Source organism: Gymnodraco acuticeps, unplaced genomic scaffold (assembly GCF_902827175.1).
Source record: "Gymnodraco acuticeps unplaced genomic scaffold, fGymAcu1.1, whole genome shotgun sequence".
Classification (NCBI taxonomy): Eukaryota; Metazoa; Chordata; class Actinopteri; order Perciformes; family Bathydraconidae; genus Gymnodraco; species Gymnodraco acuticeps.
Window position 1 is genome coordinate 339,426 of NW_022989923.1, and position 19,238 is coordinate 358,663.

Sequence of the window (19,238 nt, forward strand, 5' to 3'; positions counted from 1 at the left end):
TGGTGTGTGTGTGTGTGTGTGTGTGTGTGTGTGCCAGAGTTCCCATTAGCCGGTAATTACCGGACTATGACCGGTAAAACATGCTGAAGACCAGCAAATCTAAATCTCTCCGGTCAAAGTGTCCGGTCAAATAATTTCCGTTTAGCGCAAATACCGCATCAGTTGCGCAACTTGCGCCACTTATGTGACAGACAAAAGAGTATGTGACAGACCAGAATAGTCAATTCTAATGCCTAACACGTAATGTGGACAAAGAGATGTCCGGTATGGGTTGATTGTGCATTGATCTGTTGGTAATGCCTCGGGGTTCCGGTGGGCATGTAAACAAATGCATAATGCTGTGCTATACTTTGTGGCCTCACCCGGTTGCATAATGGCACTTTATTGTTAGGTGTCTTTTAATAAGCAGGTAGTCATATCATTATCTAGAACTAGCTGGATCTGATCGATATGGACATAAACGCGAGTGAAGTCTAATCTGACGGGAGAGAGAGATCAGCTGCTGCTGACGAGTCGACACGCAGCTCTGCATGATCACATGCAGCGGTGAGCGAACAAAACACACACTTCAGGTGTAGAATATCACACGTAGCTATTTTAATGACCTCTCAAACTACCGTAACTAGTTATAGATATGTTTAGTTTTACTGTCGGGGTCACTCATTACTGATCCGCGAGCTGCATGATACTGACGGGCTGTCAGGAGAAGGAGAGAGCGCTCTCGTTATTATTCCCGTGTTATTGGAAGTTACTCGACACTTTTGAATATGTAGTTAATCTACTATAATTAGTTTTGTTTAATATCGAATCATATCAATTTGTTTTAAAAAGCTCAATAAATAACAAAGAAGACCTTTGACCGGCACTTTTCAAATGTTGTCCGGAAGATTTAAACTTTAACGGACACGTTGACCGGCGAAAAAATATTCTAACGGCAACTCTGGCGTGTGCATGTGCGTAGTATGAGGGGGCCGTATACAGGCCGTAATTCATAACTGGTTGACACAAAGGACTCACAAGAACTCAGATGCACGATTCGGTGACTTCAAAAATACATTTTATTAATAAAATACTTTTCAAAAACAAAGATCACTAGGTTCTACTAGGATTCTCACAAGGTCTCTAGGTTCAACTAGGTTACTAGGTTCTACTAGGATTCTCACAAGATCTCTAGGTTCAACTAGGTTGCTCAACAGATCACTAATGTTTACAGACATGGACTCGACGTGGAGACAAGACGAACCGACAAAAGACCAAAAGGAGAGCAGGGCTATAATACCCACAAACGGTTAATGGGGAACAGGTGAAAACAATCAGGGGCGGGGCTGGTGATGATGAGCACAGGAGACACCACAAGCTGGCAGGTGACACACAACGACAGGAAGTGTAGACACCAGAGGCCTATACTACGAAGCTGGTTTCAAACTAACCTGGATATGTTTGAGTTAGCCGGTTGGCCTAATCAAAAAACATACGCGCTCTCGCTAAACTGTACTACGACGCTGGTTATCAAGTGGATCGCTCAAGCCAGCCGTTTCCTATCTAGTTAGGTGCGCTCGTTCACATGAAAAGGGGTGGTATCTGGAGCATTCAACCAATCACAAAACATGGAGAAGCGTACTGACAGCGCAGCGTCATACTTCCTGAATGAAAAGTCAACTATAATATTAGACATATGAAGAAGTAAAACTTTAAACATCCATGATTTAAACACTTGATCCAGGATCAAAGCCACATAGCTGCACCTGCAAGGTGAATACAGCTGGTAACAGAACAAGTGTTTGAATTGCGTACTATTAACAGGTTATGATATCACTGCCCCGTCTAAAACACGATCTGGACTTTCATTACATTTGTCTCGAGTGTTTCGTCAACTTAATGTGTTGCTTAAAATAATACTTCTGCATACAGTATGTGACACTGTGAGTGTTGCACGGCCAGATACGGCTCAGCTGACTCAGATAAGGAGATATATGATACATTATGATGTGATATGATCTGATATGAATGATAATGGGACACATCGACGTCTGCACTCAGTGTACTTATGTTGTGGCAGATATTTAAGTAAGCTTTCTTAACACTAATGTTATAATAGTCAGATTGCTCTGAAGATGGAGGTGATATTCTATTAATGTTCACGTTCACACAGTCGGTGATTTTTGCCGGCCGTCTTTCCTGCAACGGCAGCATGTATTTCCTTTCTCCTGTAATAGACTTGATCGCTTTAAACTCCGCACACTGAGCTCTGATTGGTCAGCAGGCAGTGCTTTCACTGAGTTGAGCTCTTAGCCTGCAACCTAACCTGCTCCGGAGCAGGTTAGCCGCTAAGCATAAGTTACCATGGAGATCTAGCCTGCTAAAAAGAGAACCAGCTTCGTAGGACCGGAAAGCCGGAGTTTTCCCTGAATTTAGCCGGCTAAGCGAAAATCCTGCTTCGTAGTATACCCCCCTGAAAAGAGAGGGTAGAGTCAATAACAAAATAAAATGCAAGGCCACAATAATAAACACAAAACAATAAACTAAAATAACTCTAACGCTGAAACCTTACACTGGTCCTCTCACGCCAACCCAGTCTCATGGCATTTCGTGTTCACCAACACGATTTTTAATCTATTGATTCATGTTCACCAACACGATTTTCCCCTTTTTTTCGTGTTGCACAGCACGATTTTAAAAACAATGTATTTCTACTGGTAATGTGTTTCGTGCCTGCAGCACGTCTTTTTCTCCGGTCGGGTCGTGGAAGACCGGAAGCTGTGTGGTTGATAAAAACATGTTCTTACTCAATATCAAGCCACGATTATTGCTTTTATTTTAAATCGTATAATTTCGGACTTTTGTTGCCGTCTGTGAGGAAAATAAATGGGGCTCAGGGCCTCAGAATACTGAAATCTGTATTTTTTAAATCTTTTTTTCCTTCTAATTTGTTATTCTTTTCAAAATAACACACTGTTATTTACTCACCAATAACACACAATTATCCTTGCTTTTATTTATTGGTTTAAATCCATAATCTCTGGCTTTTTTGGCGTCCGTCAGGAACTGAATTTCAAAATAAAAATAACCGGAAACAGACGTAGGCATTTCGATTCGTTCACTGATTGGATGTTTTAGCCGCAATGCATGCTGTGATTTGGTGTTTATATGATATGAAATCCGGAAAACATTTTAAAAGATAAATAACCGGAAACAGACGTAGGCCTCTAGGAGTTTAGGATGGCCGAAGACACTACACTACCCATAATCCCCAGCTATCGTTTAGGACTACAGTCCCCGTGATTAATCTTCAAGCTCTGGGATTGGATGTTGGAGTGGTAGTGCGCCAAGGTTACGCCAAGTGTCAAACAGCTGTTTGAAATTGAACGAAACCACGCCAGACTATCCAAAACTGGAATCGAACGCCCCCCCAGAACACATGCTGGCTATTGTGTTTCGCAAAATGTTCTATGGGACGTCTCGACTGAACGTTTTCATTTTTCCCACAATTAGAAGTTGCCAGTATTAAATAAATTGGTGTTATCAAATGTAAAACATATCATTAATAAATGGGTGAAAATCGCTTGTATCCATAATGCGCAGCATTAATATATACCAGCTCATTGTTACTTTGTAATTTTACTCCACTACAATTCAGAGTTTAACCTGGTATTTTTACTCCACTACACTTATTTTAGTTACTTTGCAGATTCTGATTAATGATGTGAAATATAAACAACCCTTAAAGCAGACTTTAGTTACACCTGAGTAAAATTCAGGGAAGGTGATTGTCAAGTGCCAACAATCAGGAGAGATATTTGATAGTTGGTGCTTGAGAAGACTAAACATTGATCTGCAGATCTCTATAAGTATATTCATTACTCGTTATTCTCTACTAATAGTTAATTAAAGATTGTACATAATGGCTATTTTGCACATCCCTTTCAAAATTTCAAGATTTTCAAAGGTTTATTGACATATCATATAAATCCGAGTTTAAATCCCGGATGTGAGAGGACGCTGGCGTCGTTTGCTCGCCGCTTCTCTGTCTGGATTTTTTTTTACTCTTTTCTACTCTTTCCTCAACATTTCTTAGCAGCTTTTTGGCCGACCAGTCCGGTTAAGATCTATGTCAATCTTCCACTGCCTGGATCACTGAGATGTGTGAAAGTGTCCGTGTTTTCCTACCTGAAAACACCGGCTCCGTTTCGCCGCTCCACCTGCTCTCCTTCTGATCCTCCCGGCTTCACCTGCCTAGCTCCTCCAACGCTGCCTCCACCCCATTCCCGGACTTTTCAAAACGTGTCCTGCCTTTGGCTGGCCTGGACCCCTCTTCCGTGGACTACCTGGAGCTAGCTGCCTGCATCTCTGCTGTCATCAAGCTGCAGGATACCCGCTAGCTGCTAATGCTAGCGGCTGCCCGGCTCACCTGTCCACTCAACGCTCCGTCTCTCCTGCCTGGCATGGCATTGAGGTACTCCGCTGCGAGACTTCTACAACTCAACAACCATTCCACACCGTTATGCATCTCTGCCATCAAAAACCACGAACTTCTAAAACGAACCAGATACATCCATAGAGGCTCCGGTCGCAAGTTTGTTTACTTTCACACAGGTCACTCCATCCCCGTACTCTGGTCAGCTGAGCGCACACCCACCTTTCGACTATGTCATCACAACAATACAGACGTGCGCGCCCCCTGTCTGCAAGCCCTGGCAATGACACCTGAGTCAATCCTCACCACACAAAGCAATATGAAGCTCACTCTGTTTAATACCCGGTCCCTCAACAATAAAAGCCACATTCTCAACGAATTCATTCTGGACAATAAACTGGACTTTCTTTGTCTGACAGAAACCTGGCAACAACCTCTGGATTATCTCTCACTCAACCTCACTACACCCAATGGATACTCATACATAAATAAGCCACGCTCGGAGGGCCGAGGTGGTGGAATTGCCGTAATACACCGACAGGACATTAAAACCAGCATTAAAATCTCATCTGCTCCTTCATTTGAACACCTGGCTTTTAAACTCTCTGGTCACACACAGTCAGTCCTGGCAGTTGTCTACCGCCCCTCCCAAACCAAACCCATCATTCCTCTCTGATTTCTCTGAATTTCTGACCCAGCTCTGTTCTTTCTCCACCTCAGTCCTCCTACTTGGTGATTTCAACATCCACATGGACTCCACTGACTCTACAATAACTACAGACTTCACGGACATGCTTAACTGCTTCAACCTCACTCAACATGTCAACTTTCCGACCCATAACCGTGGCCACATTCTGGATCTTGTTTGCTCGACTGGACTAAACCTTCACCATCTGTCTGGCTCAGACCTCTTCCTCTCCGACCACTTAGCCATCACCATGACCATCAACATTCCCACCCCACCACCAAAGCAAAAACGCAAAATCAACTTCCGTAAATTAAGCTGTGTTTCAGCTACCTCGCTCTCATTCTCCCTCTCTGAAAAAATATCCACCACTCCCTTTGTGGACCTCCATAGCCCCTCTGATCTCACTGACTACTACAACAACATTCTGTCCTCCTGCCTTGACCAACTTGCACCCATAAAAACCAAAACAGTTTCCTTCACCCACTCTGCTCCCTGGTTCACCCCTGAACTCCGTCTGATGAAAACCCGAGCCCGGCAACTTGAAAGATTCCGCAATAAAACAGGTCTCACAATTCATTCTCAAACCTACAAAGACCACCTACAGCAATATAAAGATGCCCTCTCCCATGCCTGCACCACCTACTACTCTCAGTTAATCCACTCTGGCTCTGGAAACCCCAAAACACTCTTCTCCACAATAAACAAACTCCTCAGCCCCCTGGACACGACCACTCAGTCATTCACAGTAGACAAATGCAGCTCTTTTCTCACATTTTTTCAAGGCAAAATAGACAACATTTACAGCAGCTTAACCACTACCACACCAGCTCTCCCACCTGCCCCCCCTTATCCTGCAAACCCCTGTCCCAGTTCTCCCCTGTCTCCCCTACTGACCTCTCTGATCTCCTCACAGGAATGAAAACTGCCACCTGCACCCTGGACCCCATTCCCTCCAGCTTTGTTAAGGCCTGCCTTCCTACTCTCTCTTCACTCATCACTACAGCAATCAACTCCTCCCTGTCTTCTGGCACCATCCCACCGTCCCTCAAAATAGCTGCTATCACCCCTATTCTGAAAAAACCCGGATTAAACCCTGACAACCCTAATAACTTCAGACCAATCTCGAACCTACCCTTTCTGTCAAAAGTTCTGGAACGTGCTGTAGCTTCACAACTTAAGCATCATCTTTCTGCTAATAACCTCTATGAAACTTTTCAATCCGGATTCCGCTCAAACCACAGTACTCAAAATTACAAATGACCTTCTCCTCTCCTCCTTTGCTGGTAACCTAAACATCCTCATCCTCCTTGACCTCAGCGCTGCCTACGACACCATCAATCACTCCATCCTCCTCACCCGTCTTGAAACCACCTTCAACATCACCGGCACTGCCCTCTCTTGGTTCACTTCATACCTCTCTGACAGAAACCAGTTCATCTACATCAATAACTGCAAATCCCCCACCGCTCCTCTCCCCCAAGGTGTCCCTCAAGGTTCAGTTCTCGGCCCCCTCCTCTTCATCCTTTACCTGCTTCCCCTTGGTCACATAATCTGCCGTCATGGACTTCAATTCCACTGCTTTGCCGACAACATCCAGCTTCTCATCTCCACCAAGTCCATATCCACTGCTACCCACTCCATTCTGACAAACTGCATCACTGAAATAAAATCCTGGCTCCAACTTAACTTCCTGAAACTCAACTGCGATAAATCTGAAATAATAATCATTGGACAAACAAAGCTCACCACACCTATCCATAACTTCACCCTCAACATAGACGGCTTCCCAGTTCAAACCTCCCCTCACATCCGGAACCTAGGCATCATATTTGACCAAACCCTCTCCTACAACAAATACATCAAACAGATCACAAAGACAGCCTTCTTCCACCTCAAAAACATCGCCCGTCTACGTCCATCCCTCTCTCCCACTGCTGCCAAAACCCTCATCCACGCCTTCATCACCTCCCGTCTGGACTATTGCAACAGCCTCCTCTACGGTTCACCTGCAAAAATTCTCAAAAAAACTTCAATACATCCATAACTCCGCCGCCCGTCTACTCACCCGAATCTGTGAACACATTACACCCATCCTCATCAAGCTCCACTGGCTCCCCATCCCCCAGAGAATTCAGAACAAGATCCTCCTGATGACATACAAAGCCCTCCATAACCTGGCCCCATCCTACCTGACTGACCTCCTCCACAGACAAACTCCTACTCGCTCCCTCCGCTCTGCTACTGCCAACCTCCTGTCCCTCCCCACCCGGAACAACCTCAAGTCCTGGGGCGACAGAGCCTTCTCCGTTGCTGCAACCACCCTCTGGAACTCACTACCCCAATCCATCAGAGATGATTCCTCCCTCACAGCATTCAAAACATCACTCAAAACCCACCTGTTCAACACTGCATTCAACCACTGACCACCCCCCTCCCCCCCTATTTTCTGTTCTGTTTATCTCTTTTTATATTTCTTTGTTATCTGTTTTTTTTTCTTTTCTTTTTTTCTCTTGTCTTTTTTTCTCCTCTTAATTCTCTGTCAAAGCGTCTTTGAGTTGAATGAAAAGCGCTATAAAAGTCCCATGTATTATTATTATTATTATTATATACACAACTACAGTGTAGTTAAGCAATGAATGAAAATCTTGGGTCACAGGTTCCTCAACAGTGCATTACAAGACATCTACCAATATGTGTGTATACCTCCACCATTAAACTGTCATATTCTGCACATTTCTTATACTATCTACATACATAAGAGTATCATTAATGTGTATAATATCAGTTAAAATAAGTGCTTCAACATAGTTAACATTGCAGGAAAGCAATATATTAGACGTTAAGTACTTTGTCAGGCTTAATATTTATCTGTAGATAGATACCCCCAAAGTTTTTTTATTATTTAAAAGAAGACCTTAATCTAAAGTATTATTTAATGTTTAAATAAAGGTTCATTCGTTGTTCTGTTTTGCACCTCCTCATATTAATATCTTTGTACATCCTGCCCTAAACTATTTTATTGTAGAGATCACTTATCTTTCTTTCTTACAGTGCAGACGTTTTTCTGCTTGCTCCTGCCTCTGCTTACTTTGTATGCTGATTTTCCTATTCTTATTCTCTGAAAACTTCGAGCAGCAGCTCCTGGACATTAACTTATCACTGGGACAATTCATCTTCGTAAATAGACGGAGGGTTTCAGCCATATTTCAACATTTTTACAACGACCTCAGTCTTACAGTAGCGTGGCCTAGCAACAGCTAAAGCCTGGTAGGCTACTGCATGCTATTTAGCTTAAGCTAGTTGGTAGCAAAATGCCTCCGTTCTCTACAGATGACTTCCACAAACTTATACAGAAGATAGCTGTGTTGGAAATGAAAATGCAACGGTTGGAAGTTAACGTGGAAGTGAATGGACTATGTCATGGGAATGACACCACTTTACCAGTGTTGCAAAATAATGGAGAAGGGTATGCTAACTCACAGCTAGTTAGCAGCTACAAGGATTCCAAGGAACAGGAGGGCTGTGTACCGGGTAATAAATCTACAAGTGGTAGTCTTCCCTGGAACTCTCTGGGTGCAAAGCCTAAGAGTAAATCATTTCCATGGGATTTGGGAGGACGGATAACATACAGAGCCCAGCGCTCTGAAATCTGTGATGCGACCGGCTGGCCTGCATTGTTATCACCCAGGAAGAGCGCCACTTCAACCCCTATTCATACTAGGAAACAGCAGTGGACAGCTGCTAAAGGGAGAATTACAAACAATCCTCCTAAACCATCGAGTGTGCCAATCCAGAACAGATATGCTCCGCTGACCGAGAACCGGAGATCTGATGACCTGGATAACCTGTCCTCTTCACACAGCAGGGTAAGGACCAATAGCTACTCCAAAAGTAAAAGGCTAGAGGGAAAGCTAACGACTGGGCCTGAAACTCTGATTGTGGGTGACTCTGCTGTAAGAGATGTAAAAGGTCTGTGTAATAAGAACAACACCAAAGTACTCTGTTTTCCCAAGGATGTGGTCTCTGACTTGGCTGAGAAGATCCTGCATATTGGGGCTGTGAAGAATGTGGTACTGCACATTGGAACAAATGATGTTGTGAAACAACAGTCAGAAGTGCTGAAAGAAGACTTTAAATGTTTGTTGGAAACTGCCAGCTCTCTAAATGCAGAGGTGTTCATCAGTGGCCCTCTACCGCCAGTCAGAAGAGGAGTGGAGAGATTCAGCAGATTGTTTGCACTGAATACCTGGATTTCAACTGTCTGTACTGACCATTCTGTTCATTTTATTGACAATTTTAACTTTTTCTGGGACCGCAGACATCTTTTCAAGGCAAATGGAGTTTGCTTGAACAAGTCAGGAGTGAAATTGTTTATCTCTAACATATTCAACTGCCTGCGTTATCAATCTGTTCCCTCTGCCAAGGACAAGCGGCAAGAGGAATCAAAACAGGAGAAAGACACAACACATCGCTCAGAAAACCCTGAAGAATTATCACTGCACCCGCCTGAGGAATGTTCTGATTATGGGAGACACATGGAGGAGTCTCCACTGCCCGTCACCCACCCCCCCCTGTCAACGCCTTTGAGGATACTCCGTTCACCCTTTCACCCTCGCCCACCCTCCTGGGGATCGTTGAACACATGAAGGAGATACAGAGGGTTGGCACCGATTCCTTCCTGGAGTTTAAAGACCAAACTAAGGCGATACACAGGACTGGCACCATGTCCTTTATCCCCGCTCCTCAACGACGCCCACCAAAATCACCGCAGAGACGCGCACCATCTCCCCCGTCTTCATCACCGTGCCTACGTCAACCACCTCCCCCCCTGGCAGCATGTCCTCTACCCCCGCACCATCTCCCACGTCTCCATCACCGTGCCTGCGTCGGCCGCCTCCCCTCCCTTCGAGAGGGCATCTGCAGTCTCCGAAGCCTGATAAGGATGTGTGTGTACTAAACGCTGCAAACTGATATTTGCTGGGTCCAGGCTCAAGGGCGTATGGCACTCTCAACTCTTTCCAGGACATGCCGGGGCCCTGCCTGCCTATAGCTTTGCCGATATCTGTGTTGATAGGTAATAGATTAAGAGCGGTGAATCATCTTAGATACAGGAAGCGTTCAAACGTTTGTGTGAGTTTATCTAATTTAGCAGTGATTCCATGTCAGCCACAGCTTGTTACAAAAAACATGACTGATAGTGTAACAAACTTAAACTAGCTTTATTAAATGTCAGGTCTTTGGCAGGAAAAACATTTTTAATCAACGATTTTATCACTGAGCACAATCTCGATTTTATGTTTTTAACAGAAACTTGGATTGAACAAAATAACAGTGCAGCTGTTCTTATCGAATCAACCCCTCCCAACTTTAGTTTTATGAGTCAGGAAAGAATGCATAAGAAAGGGGGTGGAGTTGCTATTCTGTTCAATGATTCCTTTCAATGCAGGAAGACATCGTATGGAGACTTTGATTCTTTTGAATATGTGGCCCTTCAGCTGAAATGCTCCTCTCGAGCTCTGTTCCTAATTATCTATAGACCACCTTTTTTGATGACTTTACTGAACTGCTGTCTATAGTGTATATATACTGTCTATAGACTGTATTGACCGTCTAGTCATTGTTGGTGATTTTAACATCCATGTTGACAACCCCCAGGACAGAGGGGCAAAATAACTGTTTTGTGTTCTTGATAGCTATGGACTGACTCAGCATGTGACGGAGCCCACGCACAATAAGGGGCACACTGTGGACTTAATTATCTCAAAGGGTCTGAATATCTCTAAGGTTGTGGTGACTGATGTTGCACTCTCTGACCATTCCTGTGTTTTCTTTGAGAGCTCTATTTCTGTTCACAAAAATGTTCAAAAAGAGGTAACCACAAAGCGATATTTAACTAAAAATACTAGGGAAATGTTTACTCAGAATTTTTCTTCCACACTTGCCCCTGCTAACATCTCAGTAAATGAGCTAGTAGATCATTTTAATTCAAAAATTAAAAATGTTATAGATGCCATTGCTCCAACTAAGGTAAAGGAAGTGTCTGGCAAGAAAATATCTCCATGGAGAAAGGCCATGAGCGTGAAAACAGAAAAAAGAGAATGTTGAAAAACAAATCTCCAGGTTCACTTTGAAATCTATAAAGAGAGACTTGGCCTTTATAATTTGGAATTGAAAATCGCACGACAATCATTCTTCTCTGACATCATTACCAAAAACAAAAACAACTCACGTGCCTTGTTTGCTACCGTCGATAGATTAACTAACCCCCCAGTGTCAGTAGCCTCTGAATTTCTATCCACCAGGGCGTGCAATGATTTTGCCTCCTTTTTCACTGACAAAATTCAGAAAATCAGACAAGCAGTCAGTGCCTCTGCATCAGGAACAGCAAATGTGTTGTCTCTGTGTCCACTTAACATCAATTCAAACACCATGACACAATTCCATCAGATTAATGATAAAAACCTAGAGGACATTATACAACTTCTGAAATCCTCCTCCTGCTGCCTTGATATTATTCCAACAGGATTTTTTAAAGATGTTTTGCCTTGCATGGCCTCAGATCTACTTCATATAGTAAACAAATCTCTTCACTCAGGTATTTTTCCACAGGCCCTGAAAACTGCAGTCATTAAAACGCTCTTAAAAAATAATAATCTAGATGCTTCAGTAATGAACAATTACAGGCCCATATCAAACCTCCCATTTATAGGTAAAATCATTGAAAAAGTTGTTTTTCAACAGTTGAGTAATTTCCTGCATTTAAATAACTGTTTCGATGTGTTCCAGTCAGGCTTTCGTCCAAACCACAGCACTGAGACTGCTCTTGTAAAGGTCTTTAATGACATCCACTTAAACACAGACAGTGGCAGAACTTCAGTGTTAGTCTTATTAGATCTCAGTGCTGCGTTTGACACTGTTGACCACAGCATATTACTAGACCGACTGGAAAACTGGGTGGGACTTTCGGAAACAGTTCTAAATTGGTTTGAATCCTACTTAAAGGACAGAAACAACTTTGTTTCTATAGGTAAATACACATCTGAGTTGACAAATATGACATGTGGGGTACCTCAAGGCTCCATCTTGGGGCCTCTTCTCTTTAACATCTACATGCTACCACTGGCTCAGATAATGAAAAACAACAAAATAAGTTACCATAGCTATGCAGATGACACACACATTTACGTAACCATTTCACCAGGAGACTATGCTCCAATTCAAACACTGAGTAAGTGCGTTGAACAAATCAATGACTGGATGTGTCAGAACTTTCTCCAATTAAACAAAGATAAAACTGAGGTAATGGTTTTTGGAGCCAAGTCAGAACGTATAAAAGTTAGCGCTGAGCTTCAGTCTGCAATGTTAAAAACAACAGATAAAGCCAGAAATCTAGGTGTATCACCTAAAGAATATATCTAGGATTAAAAGACTAATGTCACAGCAGGATTTGGAAAAACTTGTCCATGCTTTTATCTTCAGTAGACTCGACTACTGCAATGGTGTCTTCACAGGTCTCACTAAAAAATCTATTAGGAAGCTGCAGCTGATTCAGAACGCCGCTGCTCGAGTCCTCACTAACACTAAGAAAGTGGATCACATCACTCCTGTTCTGAAGTCTTTACACTGGCTTCTTGTGTGTCAAAGAATAGATTTCAAAATATTGCTGCTGGTTTATAAAGCACTGAATGGTTCAGGCCCAAAATACATTTCTGACCTCCTGCTAAATTATGAACCATCCAGATCTCTCAGGTCTTCAGGGACTGGTCAGCTTTCTGTCCCCAGAGTCAGAACTAAACATGGTAAAACAGCGTTCAGTTATTATGCTCCAAATCTCTGGAACAAACTCCCAGAAACCTGCAGGTCCGCTGCAACTCTGACTACTTTTAAATCCAGGCTGAAGACTTTTCTTTTTGTCGCTGCTTTTAATTGAACTATTAATATCTTAGACTGCACTGTAACTTTTATCCATGTACTTTTTCTTTTAATGTTTAATTGAACTATTCATATCTTAGAATGCACTGTAACTTTATCCATGTATTTTTTCTTTCAATGTTTATTTGATTAGCTTTTCTTTTTAATGACTGATTTTAAATGCCATTTTCTTAATGTCTTTCATTTTTTGTAAAGCACTTTGAATTGCCTTGTGTTGAAAAGTGCTATATAAATAAACTTGCCTTGCCTTGCCTTATAGTATCGTCTTGATTTTTTATATTCTATATTTCTATCACAGACCTTCTACTTTCCCCCTATGAAAGTATGTACTCTTAATATTGTTTTAATCAAATATAACACATAAAAACAATAATTCAATAACGTGCTTTAACCACTAGGCGGTGCACACAAGGTATACACAGCCATAATAACTTCGTGTTATTAGTGTAGGACACTTATGTATGTACAACATCTGAAGATGTGTAGTTTTATTCATGCTTTCACATAATTTTACAGCATATTGCTATACTATTTCAGACTCAGTATTTACATTCTTATATTCAAAGAAAATCAGTAATATCTTTAAAAACTACAAGTCCTTGTATATCAGCTGTGCACCGTTATGGTGTAAATATAACCTATCTATGAATTAGATCAAATGTAAAAGTCAGCCGAATTAGTGTTGATACTGCAAGGAGACGTATTGTGTGAAGAGAAATTGAAGATGTTAATAATAATAATACATTGCATTTCAAAGCGCTTTTCCAGGTGCTCAAAGACGCTTTACATTGGTGATAAAACATGATAAAATAGAATTTAAAAGTTATTAAAACAAAATAAAATAACACTTAAAAGTTATTAAAACAGCAATACAGCATAATTCACAGATTAAAAGCCAGTCTGAAGAGGTGTGTTTTGGTCAGTGTTTTGAAAGTGGGGGGGTCAGTGCAGTCTCTGATGTGTTGTGGGAGGGAGTTCCAGAGGGTGGGGGCAGCGATGGAGAAGGCTCTATCCCCCCAGGTTCGGAGCTTGGTTTTCTTGGGGATAGAGAGGAGGTTCGCTTCTGATGAGCGAAGGCTGCGGGAAGGGGTGTAGTGGTGGATCAGGTCGGAGAGGTAGGGGGGAGCCTGGTTATTGAGAGCTTTGTGTGATAGCAGAAGGATTTTGAAGTGTATTCGTTGATGTTGTTTAATTGTTGATATATTTATGATCCACGTCAAGTATTCGGGGGCATTTCTTCAGTTTTTCCAAAGGTCTTCTCATCAGGGCTCTATAAATAAAGAACTACGGCAGATCTGTAATATGTAATGCAGCCGAACCGTGTATTACAATGCCGTTATGTGATGACTTTCAAAGAGAAAAGCAAGAACACTCGGAATTAAGTATTATTTTATTCTTTTAAAATGTTTTCTGGATTTCATATCATATAAAAACTAGTGCTGTCAAAATTATCGCGTTAACGGCGGTAATTAATTTTTTGAATTAATTGCGTTAAAATATTTAACGCATTTAACGCATGTGCAGAATGGCTCACCCCATACGTGCCACCAGTGGCAGCGCCAGGGTATGGCTGGGGTAGGCTACACCCATACCAAGAAATGGCTTAGCCCCACCATGAAAAATGATGTTAAAGGAAGCAAAATAAAGTCTGCCAACTCGCGCGGAGTAAATTGCACAGATAGCAGTTAGTAAGATTGATTTCAGTAGCCACGGTTTTGAAAACTTTTGTCACGTAGTGATCGTCTTCTCAATAGAACATCTTTGATAACGGCGTGGTGTTGTTGCAGGAAGTCCCGACGGAGAATACTTTTGCTGTAGTACAGGGGTGCACATAACTGGTACGCAGGTTATGTGCGTAATCTGAAATGCGTACCGTCACTTGTGTCACAAAGCGCATTTGCGTACCGACGTACTTGTGAAGCTTTTCCAGAAGGCGGTTAGATCACCGGACGACAGAGTCGGTCTCCGTGTGCACAGACAGGGCTGCTGTTAACGTCGGTCTGTACAACGGAATTGTGCCAAAACTACGCCAACCGGCTACGGAGGGAGACTCCCCCCCCCCCCCCTTCACTGGAGAACTGCGCTAAAACAGCTGATCACAACGTTCACACTCTGTGGTCACGAAGTACTCCACTAGCCGCCCCCCCCCCGTCGACTTTCCTGAAGTACTCCCCCGTTGATAGAAATCAACACGTAATGAATTAAGACCCCACGGTTTGATGATTGATAGGTGTGTGGGTTGTCTTTCATTTTGACACGCAGAAAAATGTTATAATAAACATAGATACTGTATGTTAAATGGATATATCCGCCATCTTTCATTTATCTTTCCATTCCCACAACAATATGCATAAATAAATGGCATATTTTGGACATAGTTCGAATGGTGATTAATCATGATTAATTAATTTTTAAGCTGTGATTAATCTGATTACAATTTGTAATCGTTTGACAGCCCTAATAAAAACCAAATCCCAGCATGCATTGCGGCTAAAACATCCAATCAGCTAGCTTAAACCATAGCTGAGGATCTTGGGTAATCGCTCGAAATGCCTAGGTCTGTTTCCGGTTATTTTTATTTTGAAATTCAGTTCCTGACGGACGCCAAAAAAGCCAGAGATTATGGAATTAAACCAATAAATAAAAGCAAGGATGATTGTGTGTTATTGGTGAGTAAATAACAGTGTGTTATTTTGAAAAGAATAACAAATTAGAAGGAAAAAAAGATTTAAAAAATACAGATTTCAGTATTCTGAGGCTCTGAGCCCCATTTATTTTCCTCACAGACAGCAACAAAAGTCCGAAATTATACGATTTAAAATAAAAGCAATAATTGTGGCTTGATATTGAGTAAGAACATGTTTTTATGAACCACACAGCTTCCGTTCTTCCACGACCCGACCGGAGAAAAAGACGTGCTGCAGGCACGAAACACATTACCAGTAGAAATACATTGCTTTTAAAATCGTGCTGTGCAACACGAAAAAAAGGGGAAAATCGTGTTGGTTAACACGAATCCATAGATTAAAAATCGTGTTGGTGAACACGAAATGCCATGAGACTGGGTTGCTCACGCACATACATTCCCCTTTTACATACATATATGTTCACTCTCACACACGTATTTACACTCACACATTCATACATTCTGCTCTCATATTATCATATTTCAATGCACACATTCATACATTGTCACTCACACATTTATAGGTTTTTCACTCACACATTTTTACATTTTGTTCTCATATTCATATATTTTAATGCTCATATTTATACGAAATGCGAAACCCGCGGAAGTGATTTCAAAACAAAAGCACCCGTTTGCTTGGAATGTTGATAATATTATAAACAAGGGGAAACAAGGTGAATTTAGCGATCACAACGAAAACGGCCAAGACACACATTGAGCCCAGAAAATGAATGTTAATAAGTCTATGTCTAAAATGGACAACATTGTTAGGAGATTTAAACTATACAGCGATTCTGCACTGCGGTCACTCAGCCGTCTCTCCACTTTGTTTTTTCAAATCAGCTGCTCTTCTTTTTTTTTTTACAAATATTTGTTACCGCAAGTTCTTAGGGCGCATTCACACCAGCCTTGTATAGTCCGGTTGAATCTAACCCTGGTGCGTTTAGCCGCTTGGTGCGGTTCATTTGGGTCGGTGTGAACGCAGTCCGAGACCTCTGAAGTGAACTAAACAACCGAACTCTGGTCCGCTAAAATAGGTGGTCTCGGAGCGCTTGCTTGCGAACTCTGGAGCGGTTCATTGCTGGTGTGAACGCAGTCCGCACCAAAACATAGGAAGCGTAGTATTTACATGTCACAAGAACGCGGATGTCTTCAAAAATCTTTAGCGAAAGAGTCTTTCAAGACATCCGCGGTTGTTTAGTTAAAGAGTGAAGCAGAATGAAGTGTTGAACAGTGTTGTGTAAAGTAAAAATGCTCCGTCAACTACATAAAAGTAAGAACACCTGTCGTCGGTGAAATGCCCCTCCTGACTGCAGAACGTTTCTCATTCTAATGTATAATGTTTTTTAACGGACGTTGTCTGATTATATAATCATATGCTGGGGGACGGTTTTGGCACAGTGGTTAGAGCGTTGGTCATCAGATCAAGGGCCTCGGCCACCACTGTGTCAGGCCGTTGCGTCCTTGGGCAGGACACTTTACCCGCATTTGCTCCTGTGGGTAATGTCCGCAGTAATGACTCTTACATGTCTAATATGTGTAATGTGTACTTGTAAAGCGCTTTGAGCACCTGTAAAAGCGCTCGAATAAAAAATGTAATGCATTATTATTATATGCGCGGCCGCTAGTGTCTGTTGATCTCCAGATTAACAGCAGCATGAGAATAACCTGCCGAAAGTGCCGATCCTCCATGGCGGAGGCTCCGGTAGAAATTGCCGGGATTTGCGTTTTTACCCCCTTAATGTCTGACCAATGGTTGAACTGCATTTACGTGCACATGACTTGTGTTTAAAGTTTATAGTCCGTTTGAGTTTTGTCCGTGTGAACGCAAACCGAACCTTCTGAAAAATGAAACAATGTAAAAAACTGTGGTCTGGTGCGCACCAGAGAAGCGGACTATTAGGTGTGAATGCACCCAATAAAACTGACACTGTTGGACTCGGTATTAGTTTAAAATGAAAAAAAAGGTGAAAAACGTATAAATGTGTGAGTGACAATGTATGAATGTGTGCATTGAAATATGATAATATGAGAGCAGAATGTATGAATGTGTGAGTGTAAATATATACATGTGTGAGAGTGAAAATGTATGTAAGTAAAAGGAGAATATATGTGTGTAAGAGTGAACATGTATGTATGTAAAAGGAGAATATATGTGTGTAAGAGTGTAAATATATGTATGTAAAAGGAGAATGTACGTGTGTAAGAGTGTAAATATATGTATGTAAAAGGAGAATGTACGTGTGTAAGAGTGAAAATGTATGTATGTAAAAGGAGAACGTATGTGCGTGAGAGGACCAGTATGAATTACGGTCTGTACGGCCCCTCATACCTATGTGTTGAGCGTTTACCTGACCTTACCCTGGCGTATTTATTTGTTTTTCCTAGAATCCTTCAGTCTTGTCCACCTGACCATGGGTTTAATCAACTACGTCCAATCAGAAAGCAAAGGGGCGGAGCCAACTATCGATCAGCTGTCCATCAGTGTAAGTGATGGGTTGCACCGCTCCGCCCCCGTCCCCTTTTACATCATCATCAGTCCAACCAATGATGAAACGCCTTCCCTTCTGCTCGCCAACTTCACGGTAAGACAAATGTTTACCTTAACTTTATCTAACCTTATTAGTTTAGTAACGTCAGCCAATACTCTGCTAATGTCTATAGCAAGCTAATGTTGCTAAAATGTTTACATTAAGCTTTTTGATTTTATTTTCCTGCACTAACGTTAACTTCTTTGCTTACGTTTACAAACGTATAAGTTAGGTTAAGGGTAAGTAGGAGTATTGTTGACATTGGTTGAAATAGTGTAGGCCACAAACCTAATACTGGCAATGAAACATTATTTGCATAGAAAGCACGATAAATGCACATGAGTTTTTCAAAATGGGTCCTCTGATGGAGGTCGGCCTGGACCTGAAACATGCTTTCCTGAATCCAGCCTCATGGGGCGCTCTGTGGAGTTATCCCCATTCTTCATCTCCTGCAGGTGAACGAGGGCGGGATGAGGGAGCTGACTCCGTCTATTCTGAACGGTTTTGATCTGGACTCCCCCCTGGACACCCTGACCTTCACGGTGGTGCAGCCGCCGGCTCACGGAAGTCTGATCAATGGCATCTACAGCTTGGAGAAGAGCCGCTACACGGACACAGGAGCGGAGCTGCTGCAGAGGAGCCTCCCCATCACCTCCTTCACCCTGCAGGAGCTCCAACAAGGTGAGAGGGAGGCCAATCAGTCACTGTGACAAATAGTTATATCACCATATAGTGCCACATTCTCTAAAGGTAGATGTTTCTGTTCCACCGTAGTTAATTCAATTTGATGTTGAAACTTATTTCTGCAAATAAATGCATGGGATAATGTGCAGCAAGGCGGGCATTATTAAAAAAATGACAACTGACAGGGTGATCACGGAGCCTGAGACGAAGCGGAGGATCTTGATCAGCCTGAAGTAATTTTTTCAATAATGACCACCTCGCTGCACATTATTACGGTTATTACACTGTCACCAAACTAAA

General features: G+C 42.2%; 1 protein-coding gene across 1 annotated transcript in view; it reads left to right on the forward strand.

Annotated features, from left to right (window-relative positions):
• Positions 1–19,238, forward strand: part of LOC117542293 (FRAS1-related extracellular matrix protein 1-like) — a 290,781-nt gene that overhangs the window by 105,656 nt on the left and 165,887 nt on the right. The window contains 2 exon segments of the mRNA XM_034209862.1: positions 18,112–18,308; positions 18,710–18,935. Coding sequence (XP_034065753.1) covers positions 18,112–18,308; positions 18,710–18,935 — 423 coding nt within the window.